Genomic DNA, 22,137 nt, shown 5'->3' on the forward strand with positions numbered 1-22,137 from the left:
GGTCATTTTGACCTGAGCGTCCAGTCACCCCCGAAAATACTAAATTGGACCCCAACGGGTATGTTTTGAAGTGAAGAGTATAAATACTTCTCTCATTCGTCCAACTTAGCTCTCTTGCCTATTTGTTCAGCTAAGAAACACATTTAGAGTGCAAGGGAGAGCAAGAGCATAGTGGGGTGATTGAGATTTAATAATCCAAAATTAAGGACATCATTAGTGCATAGGGAGTAGCAAGTGTGCATCCACCTTTCTTATTAGGCTTGTCTTGATCAAGTGAGAGTTTGTGTTTGTTACTCTTAGTGATCGTCATCACCTAGACGGCTCGGTGATGATTGAAAGCTTGATGATCATCCGGCGAAACTTGTGGATGACCCAAGTCATGGCGTGAGTGGTTGTGGACGATTCACCGCGACAGTGTCGAAGAATCAACCCGTAGAGAGCACTTGATCCTTGCGCGGATCAAGAGAAAGCTACATCCTTGCACGGGTGCTCCAGCAAGGACTAGTGGGGAGTGACGACTCTCCGATACCTCGGAAAAATATCGCCGCGTTCCTCTCCTTCTCTTTACTTTGAACATTTACATTTGAGTAATTCAATTCATACCATTACATTCTTAGAATTGCTATGTTAGAGTAGGATTGAAACCTAGAGTGCAAAACTCTTGTGTGGTAAAACAATAGAAACACTTCTAGACATAAGGGGGTGAAATAGGCTAAGTGTAGGGCTTAATTATTGAGAGGGTAAACAACAAACATCCTCTTTTTTGTTTTCAACTTACCAGTAATCCCCAGTTTAGTCTAGTTTACAGCCACATAGGAGATAGGACCTGAAGCAAAGACTTGACCTCCATGTCATGTATGTTGAAGGCTCAGACTCAACAAGAAAAGCCATGTATTAATGTATATCACTGGTTTGATCAGCCAGGCCCAGCAAATTCATCCAAAACCTCTTCTCCGGTCTGCAGGCTCCTGCCAACACGTCCTTCAGCTTCCCCATGGAAACGGAATGCAGCCTCTCTTCCAGCTTTCCTTTCACAGCTGGGACTTGCTGCATCCAACAAAACACGCAGCAATTTCCCTGTTAAAACTAAACCCCTGAGAGGGCAAGAATCTATGCTAGCAAATGTACAATACTAAGCAAGCAAGCTGGGTAAAACCAGCTGCTGATTGCCTTTGTTATCCACAGAATGTAGAGTGCTGAAAGCTCCGCTTGGACACGCGACTCCTCAAACTCATCCACAGGGTCATGCAGGAACTCTGACAGCAGTTGTATCTCCTGGGTGACAAACATATCCATCTGGGATGTCGTTGAGCAAACAGTTGTAGAGTGCTGACAGCAGTTTTCTTCAACAGTGAGCAAGTGCTGTATCCACCAGTGTGAAAGGAACCGACGATGGTTCCATAACGACTGCAGAAATACACCACCGCAGCTAGTATAAACAAACACAAACTCGACCAACAAGATTCACAAGTGGAAGAACAACGGCAGGCTAATTTTCAAACCTCTCTCCCTTGGTAGCGTCTGATCAGCGTCTCATCCCACCTAAGCTCCTCCTGTCAGGTCATATACAATCAACTTTGCAGCACCGAGATGGGTTGGTATCAATTAACCATTGCCTAAAGAAAAGCAATGTTGTAAAACACAATGATATGCACATGGATCCTATGTTATCTGCTTTGTATCACATTCATAATGGAAAGAGAGGATATGATGAAGTGATTACAAATAACCATAGCGAAAAAGTAATTAGCTTTTTAAACGAATACACCATACCTTCCATAGCAGGCAAATTTCTGACTCCCAACTAAGGGAATCCTCTCCATTCCCAAGGCGGTTGTCTAGTAGGGCAAGCAGCAGGGACTGCAAGGATGCAACAAGGCAGGTAAGTACACATGCAGTCAATCAGATTGGTTAGCAAACAGTATACGTGTGCTATACTGTCTTTAGGAATTTCAACAAATCGAAGTCCAAAATTAACATTAACATAAAGTCTAAAGCAGGGTGTGAATTCAAAAGCTCTGCAAATTGGTTTGTAAACATATTGCCCTTCTCTACCTTATTTTTTTCATTTCCTTCTTTGTTTCCTGAGTACTACTCTAAGACTTTTCCTTTGTTTAATAAAATTTTTCAGTAGGTGATACGGCGTTGCCGCCGTGGAGTACGCAGGGGAGACTGGAGAAGGAGCTGAGACTGGGAATTGGAGCGAAGAGGATAGCGAGGCAATGGCGCGGTGGGGGTATCGCCGGCGGCAAGCGGCAGAACCGCGCGCAGCCACCGTCGAAGAGGAACCCCACCCGCTGGGAGGTTCTATTCTTCTTCGATGATCCGATTACATCCCTAAATGCAGCCTTTATAGTCCAGGTGCATTCCAACAAACTCTAGTTGAGATCCTAAAAATCCTCCCTAATTATTCCCTAATTATTTCTTATTTCCTAATATATAGTGCCTTAGGCACTGCTGGCCGTGGCCCTCCTTATCTGGCGCCTATAATGGCGACCTATGAAGGAGTCCACAACATTTCCCTCCTCCCCAACAAACAGCTCGTCCGCGAGCTGAAACGCCAGGGTAGCGCTCCTTGAAATCAGCTAGCGGCTCCCAAGTAGCATCAGCAGGAGAACAGCCAGTCCACTGCACCAACAGCTCCCAGATACCTCGGTTGAGACGAGCTCGCACCACCTGAGACGGAGTAGGCACCACACGACCACGAAGAATGGCTGGTAACGGCATGATGGACGCAGGTGGATCACCTTCATACTTCTTCAGCAAGGCGACGTGAAAGACATCATGGATGCGCGCCTTCGGAGGAAGCTGCAGACGATAAGCGACCGTGCCAAGCCGCTCGATGACTTGATAAGGGCCAAAGTAGCGTGGCCCAAGCTTGGAGGGGGAGGCAGCCGTGATGCCCACCGCTGTGCGCTGCTGCAAACGTAGAAGCACCCAATCACCAACAGCAAACTCCACATGGCGACGTTTCTGGTTCTGGTGCTCCCTCATGGTGTCCTGAGCCAAGATGAGACGCTCGCGAATCTCAGCCAGGAAGATATCACGGTCGCGGAGCTGGCGATCCACAGCAGCCACACGGACCGCACTCGGCGTGTAAGACATCAGAGCCGGAGGCGGTCTGCCATAGACGACCTCAAACGGTGTAGTCCGAAGGGCAGATTGGTATGAAGTGTTGAAGCAAAATTCTGCCCAAGGAAGCCACTGCAGCCAAGACCGGGGCCGATCACCAGCGAGGCACCGCAGATACATGACAATGATGCGGTTGGTGACCTCAGATTGACCGTCCGTCTGAGGATGGAAGGCCGAGCTGCGCAGGAGCTTGACCCCAGCCAGCTTGAACAATTCTTCCCAGAAGTGGCTGGTGAAGACCGTGTCACGATCACTGACAATCGAACACGGGAAGCCATGGAGCCGGACGATGCTATCGAAGAATGCCCGGGCCACGGACTGCGCGGAGTAAGGGTGGCTCAAGGCCACAAAATGAGCCATCTTGGAGAAGCGGTCGACGACGGTCAAGATGACTGACTTTCCGCCGACTCGCGGAAATCCTTCCACAAAATCCATGGCGATGTCACTCCAGACATGGGTCGGCACAGGCAAGGGCTGAAGGAGGCCTGCCGGGTGGAGATGTTCCGTCTTGTTCCGCTGGCAGACAGCGCAGCCGCGTACAAAGTCACGGACAAGGCGGTGGAGGCGGCTGTTGTAGAAGGAAGCTCGCAGCCGGTGAAGAGTCTTCTGGGCACCCTCATGACCGGCCTCATGAGCATCACGGAGCAGCTGTGGCCACAAGCTGGAGCCCTCCGGGACGAAGACACGGCTGTTGTAGAGCAGCAGGCCGTCAACAAGTTGCCACCCTGCAGGAGCCGTGCCCTCAGCAAGCTGACGGTACAGGTCCTGAGCCGCTGCATCGTCGTGTAGCTCAGCACGCAGGGTGTCGTAGTCGGTGAAGAGGGGCCCGGACAGGGCCAAGACTGCAGCCTCCGCATCACGGCGAGACAGCGCGTTGGCGACGGTGTTGAACTTGCCGGCGCGGTACTCAACTGTGAGGTCGTAACCGAACAGCTTGGAGACCCACGTGTGCTGCGGGATGGTCGTCAGGCGCTGGTCCAGGAGGAATTTGAGGCTCCAGTGGTCGGTTCGGATGGTGAACGCCCGACCCCAGAGGTAAGGCCGCCAATGACGGATAGCCTTGACCAGCCCAATCAGCTCACGTTCATATGCTGGGAGCTTGGCATGGTGAGGAGCGACCGGCCTGGCTGAAGAAGGCGATGGCGCCGTTGCCGTCGCCTTGGTGCAGCACAGCGCCAAATCTAGCACCGGACGCATCGCAGTCGACGACGAAACGCTTGGTGAAGTCCGACAGCTGAAGCAGCGGTGCGGTGACTAGTGCCGCCTTGAGAGCGACGAAGGCAGCTTCCGCGTCGGCCGTCCAAGTGAATGCCTCCCGCTTGAGGAGGGCAGTGAGAGGTGCTGCCACGCCGCCGTACCCCGCGATGAATTTGCGGTAATATCCAGTGAGGCCGAGGAACCCTCGCAGGGCACGTGCTGTACGCGGCCGCGGCCAAGCTTCCACTGCTGCGACCTTCTCAGCATCCATGGTGACTCCCTCGGCGGAGATGATGTGGCCGAGGTAGGCCACGGACGGTTCGCCGAAGTAGCACTTGGATCGTTTGGCGAAGAGACTGATGATCGCGCATGATCTGCAACACCGCTTTAACATGCTGTAAATGTTCAGCCCACGAGGGACTGTAGACTAGGATATCATAAAAAAAACCAAAACAAAGCGGCGGATGAACGGCTTCAGCACATCGTTCATGAGCGCCTGAAAAGTTGCCGGCGCGTTGGTGAGGCCGAAGGGCATGACGAGGAACTCGAAGTGCCCCCGGTGCGTCCGGAAGGCAGTCTTGGCGACGTCATCTGGGTGCATGCGCACCTGATGGTACCCGCTGCGCAAATCAATCTTGGTGAAGAAGCGGGCACCCCTCAGCTCGTCCAGGAGTTCGTCCACCACTGGGATTGGAAACTTGTCCTTGACGGTGGCGTCGTTGAGAGCGCGGTAGTCGACGCAGAAGCGCCAACTATCGTCCTGCTTGCGGACCAGGAGCACCGGGGAGGAAAAGGGTGAAGTCGACTCCCGGATGATCCCTTGGCTGAGCATGTCCTCGCACTGCCGTTCGATCTCGTCTTTGAGGAGCTGTGGGTACCGATACGGGCGCACCGCCACCGGTGGAGAGTTCGGCAAGGAGATGGATCCTGTGGTCGTGGCGGCGTGGTGGTGGTAAACCACGGGGCTCCTCAAAGATGTCGTCGTATGACTGTAGAAGCTCCTCCAACACAGCACGGGAATCGGTGATCGTGCGAGCCGCCAATCCCCTGCTGTTGACGCCGGTCCAAGTGGTGAGATCGGCCGTTGTACCAGAACGACATCGCCAGGGCGCCGAAGTCCCAGACGATCGGCCCCAGCGTCCGTAGCCAGTGGACGCCAAGGACCAAGTCGAAGCCGCCCAAGTTGAGCGCGAAGCAGTCGATGGAGAAGGCCTCGCCACCAATGATAACTGGTGTAGCTAGACAGACGCCTGGGCTGCGCACCCGGTCGCCATTGGCCACCAAGACGTTGAGGCCAGGCGCGTGGAGTGACGGCAAGGCCGAGGCGTTGGGCCAGCGTCGAGTGGATGAATGTGTGCGTGGACCCCGTGTCCACCAGCGCTCGTAGGTGGACACCACCCACCGTCACCTGCAGCAACATGGAGTCAGCGGAGTTGAGGCCGGTGAGCGCGTGGAGAGAGATCTCCACGTCATTGATCTCGCTGAAGGGGTCGTCCTCAGCCGTCTGCCAAGTCCATGAGGAAGACGCCCTTGGCGGTGCACTTGTGCTCCTTGCTGTACGGCTCCGGGCAAAAATAGCATTGCCCATTCTGGCGTTTCTCCTGCATCTCTGCCGGTGTGAGGCGACGGAAGCGCGGCCGCGGCCCCTCCGACACTGTGGCGCCCGACGTAGCCGGGGCGGCCGATGCAATGGCGCGGCGACCCGAGCTCTTAGGCGCCGCAGAGCTGTTGACAGCAGAGGCCTCCGCCTGGCGCTGCTCGAACGCCCGCGCGAGGCTCATGGCCTTCTGAAGATTGGCCGGGTACTGCATCTCGACGTCGTGGGCCAACGGCTGCCCCAATCCGCCCGTGTAGAGGTCGATCACCGTCCGCGTGGTGAGGTTGTCACAGCGCGAGAGCAGGGCCAGGAAGCGCCGCGAATAGTCCTCCACTGGTGCTTGTGCGGACCAAGGCCTTGATCTCAGCAATGGAGTTGGTGCGGATCAGCGGCCCAAAGCGGAGGTTGACGAAAGTCGACGAACCGTGGCCATGAGACCATACCGAAGTCACGTTGCATCTGGTAGTACCAGTCAGCCGCGGTACCGTCGAGGAACAGGGACGCCATCCACACCTTCTCATCTTCTGGAACACGATGGCCACGGAAGAAGTTGTCGCACTTGTTGAGCCACGTCAGGGGATCAGACTCGTCCGTCGAAGGTTGGAAAGGGGATTTTGGGTGGTCTGTGTGGCTCGCGTGGTCGATCGAGGGCCCGGCCACCACCGTAGGCGAAGTCGCGGCTGTGGTCGCGGAAGCTGCGGCCGTACTCGCGGCCAGCACCATCAAACCGGCGGCCCGGGTGATCCTCGTAGTCTGCGGTCGTCGAAATCGCGGCCGCGGTAGTCGTCATAGCCGCGCCCGCGGTCGTCGTAGCCGCGACCGTCGCCGCCACGTTCTCCCCGGCCGTAGAAGTCCCGATTGGAGTCGAAGCCGCGTTGAAACCGCTCCCGCTCGCGAAGGACGCGCTCGCGGAAGGTGGCCCAGGCGCAGGTCGCACTCGAGGTCGGGCGCGTCGGCAGTCCACTTCGTCGCGGTAGGTGGCGTCATCGGCGCCGTATTCATCTTCCCCGCCAGCGCCCTTTCCGGCGTCGGGTTTGCCATTCTCCACACGAGCGAGGCGGGCGGCGTGGGAGTTCAGGCGGTTGTTGATGGTGGTGAGTTGACCCAGAATCCGATCGAGCTTTGCGTCCATGGCCACAGGATCAGGCGCGGTGCCGGACATTGGTGTCGATGCACCGGCAGGGGTCTCTGATACCAAATTGATACGGCGTTGCCGCCGTGGAGTACGCAGGGGAGACTGGAGAAGGAGCTGAGACTGGGAATTGGAGCGAAGAGGATAGCGAGGCAATGGCGCGGTGGGGGTATCGCCGGCGGCAACGGCAGAACCGCGCGCAGCCACCGTCGAAGAGGAACCCCACCCGCTGGGAGGTTCTATTCTTCTTCGATGATCCGATTACATCCCTAAATGCAGCCTTTATAGTCCAGGTGCATTCCAACAAACTCTAGTTGAGATCCTAAAAATCCTCCCTAATTATTCCTAATTATTTCTTATTTCCTAATATATAGTGCCTTAGGCACTGCTGGCCGTGGCCCTCCTTATCTGGCGCCTATAATGGCGACCTATGAAGGAGTCCACAACAGTAGGGGATAACCCCTCTTGTTGCTTCAAAAAAACATATTGTGCAGCTCTTAAATGATGCTACTGGTCAATATGAAAATTGTCAAGTAATAAACAATTCTTTGCTTCAAGTATTATATAGTACTAATTACAAACATAGGGAATCTACTAACTCTTCGATAGTGGAAGCAGCAGTTGTCAGCAACATGTAGCTCACTCCATCTTGTTGACTCCTTCAGTTCATCCAGCACCTTCAGAAAACAGAAATTGGTAACTGACAAGCAGATATTCTGTAGCTAGGAAGTCCAGCTACAGGATTAAGAATCACAGAGAAGGAATTTTCAAAGAGTTCGAATCGTTTATCCTCACTTGCTTCCTTGTCATGTAAGGAATAAGCCAACATCGATGCCTCCATGCACGATAGTTCATTTTCGATTTCTGTAAAAGGCATACAATTATCTTTGTGCATACTGTCTGTACCTGTACTTTTGTATAAGTTTAATTACCAGTTACATATAAGAGACATGGAACATTGTAACTTATAATATGGCAAGCTCAGTCAAATTGACACCGTTAGCGGCTTGAATAAGCAAGCATTCATGAATTATAACCTCTGCTATCTCTTTGACCAGTATGGATTCATTCCCTATAAGCTCCAACATATCTTGATGTTGCTCAGCAACTTGTGTTATCACCCATCTCCTGTGGCAGACAGTTATTTAAAATTTTATGCAGTTTTGTTTCATTATCAAAATCAGCTCCAAATAGATAGCCATTGTCTGAAAGAAAGAAGTCAACAAGGAAGCTGGCTTCACAAGTGCAAGATGGGGTGTACCTATGGCTCCATGTGCTCTCGTTCTTTGGCGAGTAGGAAAGGATCAAGGCACACAATTGCAGCTCATCCTTGAGCTTTGTCAAATCATACTCCGCTGATAGCACCATCTTCCTGCAGGACCACATGAAAAGCATGTGCCATGTGGAATCCAAATCCCTTCCCTCCGTGCATGGAGCTTGCAGTACTCAATTGAACAAAAAGTGAGAAATGCAAATCCCTTAGGAACACATTGAGTGACAGCATTGCATACCTGGAGTTCCATGCGGTGAGTAGGTCGGGGCAAAGTATGAGTAGGGCCTTGGTGTGCCTCATGAGATGAGTGGGTGATAGTGGGGCATCTCTTGCATTGCAGTAGGCATCCCAAGCAGCGTGGTAAAGCTTGGGGAGGAACTCAACGGAGATGGCCAGCTTGTGGTTTCGGCACCAGAAGTATCTTGTGTGATGGAACTCTGGAGGTTGGGAAGCAGAGTTGCCATCTTGGGTGCAATCTAGTGAGCAGAATTGTGTCGGATGCAAGAACCCCACCTCATCACTGCAAATAGAATATATTTTTATGGGAAGAAATTAACAAACTCTGGTTTGGGAACTTGAGCTAGAATAAACAGATGGATGAGGAAAAAAAGAGGCATACATGAGGGGGTGATCGTGTAGGATTTGCTCGAAGTGGCAGAGGAGATCTTCAGGGAGCTGTTCCTCTCCCCCTTGCTGTTGCTCCGCTGCTGATTCTTGCTGTTGTAATTTCATTGGTCTCTGATTTTCCCTGTGAATGTGTTCGCTCCTCACAACTTGCACACAGGAGAATCAAATCTACAGCGGCGGAGCAACTGCATAAGCATGAGTAGGACCAACAATTAGGTGCCTAAGCTAAACCAATCGCGCCTGCCATATCATATATACTTACAAACAACATCCCATGCTCAATAGTTGTATAGAAAACTAGATAAAACATGAAGCGCGAAGCGACACAAAAGAACGTTTGAACCTACTGCGTTTGTATATCATTCATTCTTTGCGGATAATTATGGCCTTTCAATTGGCATGGACCCGTGAAAATATAGGTATGCTCTTTAGGCGGCAAGCCATCCCTATTCGTTGGATCCATTTGGTCAATTGGTCAATTGACTGGGTTGGAGTATTACAGGAGTAGGAGGGTGAGAATAATAAGTCATGGTAATTTCTTGTTGTCCATTTCAATTTGTAATTAATTGTAGTGCAGCATGAGGCATAAACAAGTATAACTGAGGATTTGGATGATGATTAAGGGAAACCTCAAGTATAATTTTTCAACTGAAGTAGAGAGACTGTGGATGGGGAATTTCATTAGCTAGGGTCTTGCGAGGGGGAGGCGAGCAACAACCTCCTGAAATCCGGGGCTCCTAGACTCCCTTCCTCTTCCTCCTCGATGGCTGCTGCGTGGTGGTTGGCGAATCAAATAGAGTCGACTTAGAAACTCGCCTCGGTTGTCGCCCGCCGGAAGCTCGCTTGCTCGCTCGCTAGGGTTTGGCCTTTGTCCGTTGGGAGAGAACAGAGGAGGGGGTGGGCGAACCAGCGACAGAGACGACGTGGGTTGGGTTGTCTCCGAGATGGGCCTGCGGGAGTTGAATCGTGACCAATGGCTGGGCCTGCAGCCTGCTGGTGACACCGGCCCAATTGTACATGCCATTCACCTGCAACTCCCTTCTAATCACACTATTACTCTCACAGTACAGCTTCATCACTTTATCACTGAGCCATTGAGGGTGTCTTTGGCTGTATGCTATTCATTCTCTGCAAGTAATTTTATTTTGTCAATTTCTACGTACTTCTCCGAATCTGCGAAAACAAAAAGGGTTAGGATTCAGAGTTAGGTGCAGGCTCGCTGTTGAAACTCAAATGCGTGAACCAATAATTAGTCTGAAGACTGAAATGAAAGATAATAACAGAAGGACCTGCTCGCTTGAACTTATTAGTCATAAAACAGTGTTTTTCTCTCACAATAAATCAGTTTCAGTCGGCTTATCAGCCGCAGAAACCATCAGGCGAACAACTCCTAAGTTCGGAATTGCCTAGTGTCCATGACTGGAAAATGGATCATCGCTGAATGAGAATACTAGTTTCTATAGGAGGCTGAGCTAACCTAGGGCTAGTTTGGTTGCCGAAATTTTTGGCAAAACGACACTGTAGCGTTTTCGTTGTTATTTGGCAATTAGTGTCCAATCATAGTTTAATTAGGCTTAAAAGATTCGTTTCGTGGATTTCATCTAAACTGTGTAATTAGTTTTATTTTTTATTTATATTTAATGCTTCATGCATATGTCCAAAAATTCGATGTGACGAAAAATCTTAAAAAATTTGGCATTTTGAGAGGAAACTAAACAGAGCCCTAATACATTATGATCAGACATGATGGATTGTGTGTAGTTTCGTGTTCACTGGCATGTGCCTATGCCTAGGTTGGATTGGGGTCCTTGAAGGGCTGTTTTCTTGTAATAATAACGAGGGTGCGGTCTGCCAAGCGAGGGCTCCATACTGTACTTTTTTCGTTCAACGGCATCAATCCAAACAAGGCCCAGTTTAGTTCCAAAATTTTTGGCATAATGAGTACTGTAGCATTTTCGTTGTTGTGTGGTAAATAGTGTCCAATCATAGTCTAATTAGGCTTAAAAGATTCGTCTCGTGGATTTCGTCTAAACTGTGTAATTAGTTTTATTTTTTATTTATATTTAATGCTTCATGCATGCGTCTAAAGATTCGATGTGACGGAAAATGCAAAAAATTTTGTAAAATTTTTTGCAAACTAAACTGGACCCAACTCTCAAGGCAGGATGGAGCCAGCACACAGCATCATGGCATGTTCAGGTCAGATCAGTATTTGTCAGTAGTGCTGGATCAAACCAGGTCTTTGCAGAATCTCTCTGCATTACCTTCAGTCATACTTCTCCACAGTCGGAAACAGCTGTCCATGCATGTTAACCTTGAGCAGCAGGATGCATGTAACCATGTGTTGGTAATCTTGAGGCACTGGAACTTTAATTTGGAGCTAAAAACATTTATAACTCATTGGTGTGGTGGTACACCATCATACATGTACAACTACACAGGCTACATTATTACAAATGTAGCCTTGCCTTGCATCGACTTGGCGTCTTCCACTGTAATAGCTACTAATACAATTGGAAGCTAGGCTTCGACGAGCGATAAATAGCCAGGAATAGTATATCAATCAGAAGAAAGAAGAAGAAGAAGAAAAAGCCCCCAAAATTATGGCAGGGAAATAACAAAAATTGAGAGGCAAGCAAGGATAGATGGGAATGGATAGGTACAAAGAAGATGCTTTGCTATATGTGTTTAAAAAATTGGGTGCAGTGGTGGGTTGGATGGACGACGAATCAGCAGCAGCAGCATCAGATGTCCGTGACCATGTAGTCGTCGTTGTAGGACGAGTCCATCTCGTGGACGACGAGCTTTTTGGCCGTGACGCGCGCGGCGGTGGCGTTGTTGAAGAGGAACACACCGGCGTTGGCGTAGATGGCCTCGGTGGGGTAGACGCGCGAGGTGGCCGTCGACCTTCCGCCCTGCGCGAAGCTCTCGACGATGGAGTGGTCGACGAGCACGCGGAGCGAGAGCGTAGTCTCGTCCTCCAGCACGGGGACGGCGCTGCCGACGACGCGCTTGACGATGTCGTTGGCGCTGGAGGACCGGGACTCGTCCTGGCAGAAGTGCGTGGTGAGGGTGCCGTCCAGCCCCTTGGCCACGTAGAAGTAGACGGCCGTCTGCTCGTGCAGGTGCTTGTCGGCGAGGACGAGCAGGCCGAAGGGGCCCAGCGCACCGCGGGCGTCGGCGCCGCCGCTGGTGCTGCAGTTGTAGCCCACGTCGGCCTCGTTGAGGGACATGACGGCGCGGCGGTCCAGCTCGAACTCCGCCTCGATGTCCAGCTGCGTGGCGCGCCGGAGGTTGAGCGGGAACGCGGAGCCGTAGTCGATGGTGATGCCGCTGAGGTCCGTGGAGTTGGTGCGCAGCGTCTCCGCTTCCTCCACGGGCCACTGCAGCAGGTTGCTGCCCGTCTTGGTGTCCAGCAGCACCGTCCGGGGGATACCCTGCACTCGTTCACATCAACCAAGCAACAAGATTAGTATTACTACTACATACATCGTATGTTGTTAAACAATTATTAATATCTAAAGAAACGGTTGTATTATTGGTATTAATGAAACTCAAGAAACAACGGTTGGCCCAGCAAAGCATGGGCGCGAGATGCATGATGGCGACACGGTGTACCCCAAGAGACCACAAGATTTCCTATCTTGTAAATAGTAATTTGCATTCCTACGTGTCTCCTCTGTGGATCCCAGGCCAGGCCAAAAGTGCACAAGAAATGAATAGAAAAAAGGTGGTACCTGCAGCGATGCCCATCCCTTGGAGACGTCAGCGCGCTCCGAGTCGGTCTCGCCGACCCACCCCCAGAGCACGCGGCGGCGCTTGGCCGGGTCGTAGAACGTCTTGGACGCGTAGAACTTGCCCCAGTCGTAGCGGAGCCCGATGCCGACGTCCTTCTCGGCGTCGAGCGGCGTCCACGCGTTGGCGGCCGCGTCGTACCTCCCCAGCGCGTAGTAATCATGACGGTCATCGTCCATGCTGGCCTTCATCACGTGCACCACGTCCCCAACCACGGCGCCGTTCTTGCCGAAGGCGTCGGACATGTCGACGCCGTTGCCGGACGCCTTGCCGCGGGTGGCGACGGGGTAGAAGTCGATGCACTCCCACATGCCGGTGCCCGCGACGCGGTGGAGGCGGCCCGGGAGGAGCTCGAAGCGCACGAAGTCCCTGGTGCGGTACACCACGGCGATGCCGGCGTGGTCGCCCTCGGCGTCGTCCTTGGAGCCGATGACGATGCGCCAGGTGCCGTCCGACGGGTCGAACCACGCCGTGGTGGGGTCGCGGAAGTCCTTGGGCCCGATCCCCGGCGGCGGGTACAGCACCGGGTTGCCCTCGTACTTGGTCCAGTTGGTGAGCAGCGGGTCGGCGTCGTCGGCGGGGACGGCCAGGCACTGCACCTGCACGGAGGCGTTGGTGGAGCCCGTGTAGAGCATGGCGAGGCGGCCATCGGGGAGCGTGGTGGCGGACCCCGTCCACACGCCGTTGGTGTCGTACCACTGGTCGGGCACCATGGCTAGAGGGAGGTGGCGCCAGTGGATGAGGTCCCGGGACACGGCGTGGCCCCACGCGATCTTGTTGCCCCAGATCGCGCCGTCCGGGTTGTACTGGTAGAACAGGTGGTACCGGCCCTTGTAGTACACCGGCCCTGCATATAATATAATTTCGTTTACCTACGTGCCATCAATTATCAGATAAATTTCTTAAGTTTTATCAGCCCTTGCCCTTGTAGTACGCACTCATGAGAAGGGGAGGTGGAAAAAAAGAAAGAAAGAAAAGCGCAATAAACAACGGTAGGGGTTGGTTGGTGGTTGCATCGTACCATTGGGGTCGTTCATCCAGTTCTTGTGCGGCTGGAAGTGGAAGCCCGTGCGCTGCCACTGCAGCATCGCATTGCTCCACGGGAACGCGTTGCCGCCGCCGTCAGCACGGAGCCTGCCGCCATCGTCGACGACGCCGCTCCACGCGCCGGACGTCTTCTCCGACACGCCGGCATCGGGGCCCCTGCTGATGCTCCTGGTCGACGAAGTCGCCTGTGGTGTCCCCACGCCGGCGGGGACGACGACGACGCCGGTCGTTGGGCGCGGGGGGACGACGGAGAGCGCTGCCACGGCGAGGAGCAGCGCGGCGGATAGGACGAGCGCCGCGGCGCAGAGCGGCTGCCTCCGCCTGCTGCTGCTGCCGGTGACCTCGGCGGACGCGGCGTCCGCGGCCGGCAGCGGCGTGTACGAGTAGGGGAGCGGCGCCGTCGTGTCCCGGGTCTCCATTGCTGACGGAAGAGGATCGGAAGGAGGCGGGCGACTCTTTCTAGGGGCGGCCGGAGCGGACGACGACGACCAACCCTCGCCGATTCGATCTCGATCCGCGCAATGCGGTGATTGTCCCCAACTAGAATCTAGTAGGTACAACAACACAACACATTGACGATTGAACGATGAGGGTGGGAGAGCGGGCATTGGGGATCCTATCCTATTTATAGTTAGTTGGATCGGTGCCTCCGCTCTCCTCTCCTGCTTCCTCTGACGGGTAATGATGTGGCCGTGCCCCGCCCTACTGTCATGCATGTTCTCTGGTACATGTACCGCATGCGTACAAGAATACGCTAACATGCATGCATGTTCAGTGGTACTCACTCCAACGGAACAGCTCGAGGTAAGATGCGTTGACAGCCAGGACCAAAATACACGGTCTCAAGTCTCGACAGATTGGCTTAGCCGAGTAGTAAACAAAAATAAAAAGTCGTTACTCTGAAACGACGACGACGACATCACTTCTTTTGGTAGAAATGGTCACAAGACGCTTCTCAAATAGTTATACAAGCAACCATTTTTTATTGATGAGTAAAATGGGGGGTCCGTTCCCTGGGCGAGACAGACAGATGGATGCATCATGGATCGTATATATGCATGTTCTTCGATCGCCGTCGTCGCTCGTGAAGATCCATCCGTCCATCCAAATCGCAGCTCCGATCCATCGTATCGTATTCATATATATGGCGGTTAATTAGGCCGGCCGAACCCAGAACCATCAGGCCCATGGAACCCGTCTGCAGCTATCGCTCGCTACGCTACTTCCGAATCCGATCCGTATCGTATGTGTTGAGCAATGAACCGAAGAAAGCAGGAGACTACCGCTACTGCTTTGGCTTGGCTATATAGTATTACCCATTTTTTATTGGATTGGATTCGGTTCCATTGGGCCCGGCCCATCCCGTTTTCATCCGGTAGCTATATATGCTCACCTACTTGTGTAGTCGTCATAATTATAATTATAATCCAGTAATCTCCCGGCCAGCCGGGCGCATCTAAACGAAACCATGCATGTATCGTCGTTATTAGTCCTGCTGCCTAGTTACATTAATTTCTGTATATATACGTAACTCTGAATTCGGCTCGTTTGTTTTCCAAGCGATTAAATTTATAATTGAATAAAGATGCAGTAACACAGGAAGGAAGGGTGAAAACCAAGGCCCTACTTGGACCCACTTATTTTTCCAAAAGATTTGATTCAGGCCCTGTTTCACTTCGCTAGTAAGTAAAACTGTTTTTTCTGGCTTCAGCTCCACGAAAAGCTCCACCAATGAAGCTGGAGCCATTTTTATAAACCGTTTGGCAAAACAACTCTACATGCAGAACACCTTTAAACATGCTCTCACATAACCTCATGCGGGACGCACCTGAACGAGGTGAAGCCGGGTGAAACCACTATTTTTAGCTCCACCCTCCACATATCCTTTGTGAGGGCACGATTTAAGGGGCTCATTGGGTGAAGGAATTTGATTTTACCCCATTTATCACAAAACGGCTCCAAACGGCATGGTGCCTAATTATTAAACACCATTTCAAAAATTGCATGCATTCCCCCTAAGTCTAGAGGAGTAGAGGTAATACCAGCCAGGAGATTTTTTTTTTTTTTTTGTGTGTGTGTGTGTGTGAGGGACATATCAGCCAGGAGATGAATGAATATACAAGGTTCCAAACAATGAGAGGAGATTCCGTGGCCCACAAATAATTGAGCCGAGAATCGATGCTGATGCATGGTTTAAAATTCCAACTCTCTCGCTCTCACTCTCTACCTTTGTTGGTACCAGCCTGCCAGCATGATGCCTCGTCAGCGTTGCATGGGTGGTGGGTGGATATGTATGCCCCACCTTTTATTAACCTACACCAGGCCTGTAGATTGACAGGAGCAAGGTGGACAGCTGTTCGGGGCCTCCAAAATTTAAGGGCCTCTAAATTTACAATAAGTACTAATAAATAATAGCTAATCTTTTAAATACAAAAAATGTAGCATATCAAAAAAAAAAGACTTGCAAGTTGCGATTCCTTGTTTGTTAATTGGATCAACTCACCAAAGTAAGGCCCAATCAGGTAAGAGCTCTCCATGTTGATCTGGAAGTTGGGCTTCATCTTCATGAAGTTGATCTTCCCGGAGATGACCGATTTCATCTTCCTCATGTGCAGGTTCTTCATTGAGATCAAGTAAGAGCTCTCCATGTTGATCAGGAGGAATGTTGAGATCTATGGGCATGGCTGATGATGAAAATGGCTTCCAGGTTGATGGAGGGGAGGCTGGTGTGAGTGGATGATCTTGTGGGTATTGCAGGGAGAGCTTATACGAGGGGAGGCTGATGGGAGTGGATGATCTTGTGGGTGTTGCAGGGAGAGCTTATACAAGGGGACGTGGGGTGGCACAGGCGGGAAATCACTTGGAGATCACAGGCGGGAAATCACTTGGAGATGGTTCAAATTTTGGACACCGCGTGGATCATTCTCAGCCACAAACTAGTGTTCATGGAAGCTTTATTTATTTTTTCTCTGTCTCCAGAGTCTTCTCGCCATGTTGTGTCAACCTTTGTGTAAAGACACGTGTAGGCCATATCCTGTGCAATGATTATGAAACTGAACTCTGGTATAGTATGCCAGATTAACAGTAGGGGTATTTTGGTCATTTGCCTTGGTGCATTGGTGGCTCCCTCAGGTCTTACAATTGCAAAATTTACCGGACGGGGGGAGTACTTGGCAACTGAGGTTCCTTGGACTGTTCATTTTTCTCTTTGCCACATTTTTGCTTTCTCGTGCCACAATACTACTTCCTCGATCCCAAATTACAAGACGTTTGACTTTTTTTATCCTAAGTTTAACCACTCGTCTTATTTAAAAAATTTGTGCAAACATAGTCAAATTTAAGTCATTTTTGAAGAACTTTTATTAATAAAACAAGCCACGACAAAAGAAGTGATATTTTACATAAATTTTTGAATAAGACAAGTGGTCAAACTTGGTGTCAAAAAAAGTCAAACGTCTTATAATTCGGAACGGATGAAGTACTATGCTAGCTGCTAGGGATGCTAGTTTGTTACTTGAGTACTACTTTTTACTCTTTTAGCATTAAGATTTAATCTGTTCTTAGCAGTGTAAGACCCATGTATATTCTGAAGCTTTATAATTAAGTGAAAGTATGCCTTGATTTTCTCGAGTTTTAAGGTCCCATCGTGTATTTTGTTCAGGGCCCTCCAAATCCTAGGTACGGCCCTGCCTACACCTTCTTGCTTCACCCAAACTGCCTAACCTGCTATCTAGAGGATTCGTCGAGATTGGAGACCTGAACTAGAGTATGTTCTTTGCATTCATGACACTAAATAATTAACCTTTTATTTACATGGAAAACTTGGACAGAATCACAGAAATTTTTTGGAATACCATGGAACATACACATACACTCACATATAGCATGCACGCAGACTCTAACTCTTCAAGCACTCACCTTTGTTACGGTACGTTGTCAAATCGAGGATTTGAACCCAAGCATGTTCTCTGCGGTTATTCCATCCCGCAATCCCCCTCATGATTTTAATATTTTTTGAGAAGTCAGGGGGGACGATAGTCCCCACCTGAATACATTCCACATATGGAAGTTTACAAGATGGGTCAAACCCCGGAGGTACATAGCAGAGGCGAGACAGGAACAACACAACACAAACACCAACAGAACAATACAACATAGGAAAACAAAGCACAAACAAGATACATGAGGTGAAACAAGCTACGGCTTCAACATAACCTCCCATGGTGAAGATATGTAGTTGACGCTGAACATTGCACCACCAAATGACAATTCTCCAAAGAACTCTAGTTTCCATGCGACTGTAAGGCACAGAGTCGAGGTTGACAGACGACAGCCGTGATGTACATCATCTATGGAGCACATCCGGGATCCAGTCGTCGTCCGCCAATGCCCCTTAAGGGGGGAAGCCTTAAGGGAGGGAGGACCGACGAGAGGAGAACGAGGAGATCCAAGAGAGGGGACCATGGTCTCGCTAACCCGTCATAGGTTGAGATGATGCAATCAAGGATCCTGGAGGACGTTAGAGCGATGAAACCGGCGGCAGACACCATTCAGCAAGCAACTTATGCAAGCACCACTTTCAAACAAGTTCCACCATCAATGGCGAACTCCGAAGAACTGTAAACCACATGCAGCTGTAAGGTATTGAGTGGGATCCGACAAACGACAACCAGGAGGCTGTGAGGCATTGAGTCGGAGGCAACAAACGACAGCTGTGAGTTGCATCGCCTATGAGCGCATCTGGGCTCCAACCGAGACGCCCACCAACGCCACTTGGGGGAAGGAAGCCTCAAAGGGGAAGGACCGTTAGGAGGAGAACGAGGAGATCCAGAGAGGAGATCAAGGTCCTCGCAACCCAGCATATGATAAGACGAAGGACTCAAGAGATGTAGAGGATGGCAGAGCAAGCCGTTGAAGGCGAGCACCTGGTAGCAAGGGCGATTGCAGAGGCCAAGGGTAGGAGGGTAGCCACACCAATAACAAGATGGGGTGGGAGAGCAATCGGGGAAAGCACAAGTTCGCGTCTGGTGTGGGCGGAAACAGGTGTGCTCTCATCAATGCCTTCAAGAAGGGAGTGACGTCCACGGACGCCACCATTGATGAACAGAGCACCAAGCTCGTAAGGGCTTTCGCCCCGAGGCCTGTCCAACAGATGCAGCAGCTCAAATTGGCATTCACAATAGCAGGAGCTAGAGTCTACAGTGACGCCTCCAGAGAGGGATACAACGATTTGCGCCGTTGTCATCGGCCTGGAGCAACAGCCAGACAGGGTTTCCACCTAGATTTCATATGCGTAGGGAAGCTTACCCAGAGAGCAACGCTGCAAACCGGACTTGGCGACGACGCTCGGCAGGCGCTGAGGAAGGCAAGCGCGTGCCAGGCCTGACTTGGCCGCCGCCTCCGCGAGCTGGCTGGCCAAGCCAGCCGCCGTAGCCACCCCGGCCGCGCCCCGTCACGTTTTTTAATTTGACGTGCTTGTTTGTATACATGTACCGTGCGTTGTCTCCTCGAGCTTATTTGTATTGAACTCTTTTTTTTCTTAATGAAATGAAATAGTTGCTTGTTTTGTTTGGTCACGCATGCCAGCCAAGTGGCGGCATTGTCTGGTCACACTATCCATATATATATATATGGACTATGGAGCAGACAGCAGCATGATACATACGATCGATGGGGATCCATCCATCATCCGCGGCTCCGCGCTAGTAGAATAGCATACGCAATGCAAGCCGGCAGGCCAGCGCGCCACATGCATCTTGTCATGTGGACATGCATGCAGGCAGCGGTGGAGTGCACCAGTACAGAAACGAGTTTTACTCCCGGTTGGAAAACCCCTTCAGTCCCGGTTTCCCAACTGGGAGCACGAATCCAGAACTAAATGGCTTATCCTTTAGTCCTGACTTTTCGTCCGGGAGGTCCCGGTTGGTAAGATCAACAGGGACTAAAGAGGCCTCCCGGCCTGACCACGTGGGGCGGCTCTTTAGTCCTGGTTGGTATTACCAACCGGAACTAAAGGTTTCTTTTTTTTCTTTTTGTTTCTATTTTCAATTGATGATTTGTTTTGATTTTCGAATAGGTGTTCGAATACGTATTCTATGCTGCTAGTAATATACGTATTCTACACGTTTATAATGTTCGAACATTTTGTACAAACTAAAGTATGAAACTAACGTATATATTACATGCATATACATATATTGTACATTATTTTATGTACATATAATATATATATATATATATATTATAAATAAAGCTTGCATTGTATATTCTATCATATCCTTGGGATAACAAATTCACTCCATCTGGTTTGGCTTCCATGTTTTGTTGACGTCATTGTAGAACTCGCCAGCGGGGTTGAGGACCTGGTCATTAAGAAATCCTGCTATAGTCTCTTGAATTGCTTTCAGTTGGTCACGTCGTATGACTTTTTCCTTCAACCATAGAGTCTTCAATAAAAGTTAAAGGAAAAGTATTAATATATATATATATATGTGTGTGTTGGTCATGTGATTACTTATATATATGAGCAACAAAAGAAATTATGAATATATGAATATATTTATATAACGTACTTTGAGGATCTCTTCAGGAGTTCTTTTTGCGTACGCCATGATGAACTCGCAAACATAGTATTCGCAGTAGTTGTTCCCCTGTTCTTGCCTCAGAACCCCGTTTTACGAGAAAAAAGATCCGGTGAATTGAAAGCATGCATGGTGTTAATTGATATATATATATATATATATATATCTAGTACTTACTTTGTGTGCGATTACATCCAGTGGCGCTTTGGAATGTTTCATGTGGTGTTCCTCAATGAAACTTTTTCAAACACTACGCCCAATAAAATAAAAAATTAATTTGACCTTTAATAATTGTTACAGTTAAGAGATCGGGGTATATATAGTTGCTAGAGAGATTAAATTACCCTTGGATAATATCTATCATGTCTTGGTACTCTGTTTGCTCTTTTCTTAACGAGTCTAAGATGCTCAAGCGACTACTGGCCATATCGATGACCATCAATATCCAGTGATTGCTGTATATATTTTTATATACAAATATGATCGACATTAACTAGAGTCAACACACACACACATATATATATATGGGAGATAGCTTAGCTAGTAAGCAAATAATTGAACAAATGTCCATATGATCGACATTAATTATTTAACACTCACTTGAAGTTGTAGGGGAAGAGTATGTTCTTATTTTGTTGGTTCACTAAGAACCTTATGAGATTTTTCTCGAGTTCAGCTTTCCATTGAGGCGGGGGGTTAGGGTGTTTGAATACGACATTTGGATCAATGAAACCAACATCATTATCATTTCTCTTTCTGAGTTCTGTCATCTCATATCTACATATATAAAAATATAGTGTGAGGATATATAATTTATATATATACATGTAGCTTTATATATATACACTTTAATAGTAGAAAATAATCACACTTACAGACAATAGCAGCTAATGAGACTTTTATCAAGAGAGTCCAGGTGGCATAGTTGATGTAATTCTACAAACTCGACATATATAACGTCATCGCCACGGAAGTAATGTTGGTTTCTAACTCTGACAGGAACAAAGACCTCTCCCCGTTCACACGCCACCATGTACCACTTGTTTAGCAGGTACATTTGCGTATCCAGATCACCTAAGGCCTCAGGGTTGCATAGACTCTTTCTATGTTCAAATTTCTTCCAAGAATTCACTTTCAGAGAAGATGGTCCTTCAGCGAGCACTTGGGCAAGGTCCAAACCAGTTTCCTCATAAAACTGAGCCAACTCCTCAAAATCGACGTCTAAGTCTAAGTTCGAACCATATTCATTACGAACGACAAGAGGGGGGGGACTGATTGTTGTGATTGTTGTCCGAGTTGTGCAACACCTTTCCCTGGTCTAGTCTTTTTCTATGCCGCCTCAAATGACTTGGTGAGAGAGCGGTCGTAGTCTGATTTTAGCAGGGTCTTTTTAGATTCCCGCTTTTTCTGGTCCACCTTCTTTCTTAGAAGATCTGAAGGTAGGTAGAAGTACGGTTTCTCCGGGTTCTCCCTCGCTTCTCGTTGCTTTTTCACTTTTTTGAAAAAACTGTCCATATCTTTTTGTACTGCAGCATTTTTTCCTTTTCACTTTTTTCATAAGACAGTTTTTCGGGAATAAGTGGATTAGATGTGGCTTTCTTCTTTGTCGGCTGGTGGGCCAACGACTTTGTTTGCGGGGTGGACCTCTTAGGAGCTGGCTTCTTCTTAGTCATCAAGGGAGGCGGGGAAGGCGTTGGAGACCTTTTTGGAGGCGTTGGAGACCTCCTTGGAGGCGTTGGAGACCTCCTTGGAGGTG

The 22,137-nt window shown here is 49.8% G+C and overlaps 2 protein-coding genes across 3 annotated transcripts; both read right to left on the reverse strand.

The window, feature by feature from the left end:
• Nucleotides 1-569: 569 nt before the first annotated feature.
• LOC136462394 (uncharacterized) lies at nt 570-9,826 on the reverse strand. 2 transcript variants are annotated; one of them, XM_066461498.1, is made up of 11 exons: nt 9,677-9,826; nt 8,951-9,126; nt 8,570-8,851; nt 8,320-8,430; nt 8,096-8,186; nt 7,854-7,922; nt 7,658-7,735; nt 1,774-1,860; nt 1,503-1,553; nt 1,171-1,407; nt 570-1,047 (listed from the first exon to the last, which is right to left on the reverse strand). In XM_066461498.1, the coding sequence occupies exons 2-11, from the start codon at nt 9,061-9,063 to the stop codon at nt 895-897; spliced, it is 1,272 nt and encodes a 423-aa protein (XP_066317595.1). In that variant the 5' UTR covers nt 9,064-9,126; nt 9,677-9,826; the 3' UTR covers nt 570-894. The 2 variants fall into 2 exon arrangements, with proteins under 2 accessions (XP_066317595.1, XP_066317594.1); XM_066461497.1 differs by having other exon boundaries at nt 8,951-9,143.
• Nucleotides 9,827-11,347: 1,521 nt separating this feature from the next.
• LOC136466430 (sucrose:sucrose 1-fructosyltransferase-like) lies at nt 11,348-14,420 on the reverse strand. Its single transcript, XM_066464840.1, has 3 exons — nt 13,775-14,420; nt 12,696-13,600; nt 11,348-12,395 (listed from the first exon to the last, which is right to left on the reverse strand). Exons 1-3 carry the CDS (start codon nt 14,406-14,408, stop codon nt 11,703-11,705), a joined length of 2,232 nt encoding a protein of 743 aa, XP_066320937.1. The 5' UTR covers nt 14,409-14,420; the 3' UTR covers nt 11,348-11,702.
• Nucleotides 14,421-22,137: the final 7,717 nt, after the last annotated feature.

This window comes from Miscanthus floridulus, chromosome 7, assembly GCF_019320115.1.
Source record: "Miscanthus floridulus cultivar M001 chromosome 7, ASM1932011v1, whole genome shotgun sequence".
NCBI lineage: Eukaryota > Viridiplantae > Streptophyta > Magnoliopsida > Poales > Poaceae > Miscanthus > Miscanthus floridulus.

Bases quoted from the DNA above. Each gene is read 5' to 3' on its own strand.
- LOC136462394 (XM_066461498.1), bottom strand. From the start codon at position 9,063: ATGAAATTACAACAGCAAGAATCAGCAGCGGAGCAACAGCAAGGGGGA. The intron at 8,431-8,569 runs GTATGCAATGCT...GTGGTCCTGCAG, and splicing joins CTCACCGCATGGAACTCCAG to GAAGATGGTGCTATCAGCGG. The intron at 7,736-7,853 runs GTGAGGATAAAC...TGTTTTCTGAAG, and splicing joins CTTACATGACAAGGAAGCAA to GTGCTGGATGAACTGAAGGA.
- LOC136466430 (XM_066464840.1), bottom strand. From the start codon at position 14,408: ATGCCCGCTCTCCCACCCTCATCGTTCAATCGTCAATGTGTTGTGTTG. The intron at 13,601-13,774 runs GTACGATGCAAC...TATTATATGCAG, and splicing joins CTGGATGAACGACCCCAATG to GGCCGGTGTACTACAAGGGC. The intron at 12,396-12,695 runs GTACCACCTTTT...GAACGAGTGCAG, and splicing joins AGGGATGGGCATCGCTGCAG to GGTATCCCCCGGACGGTGCT.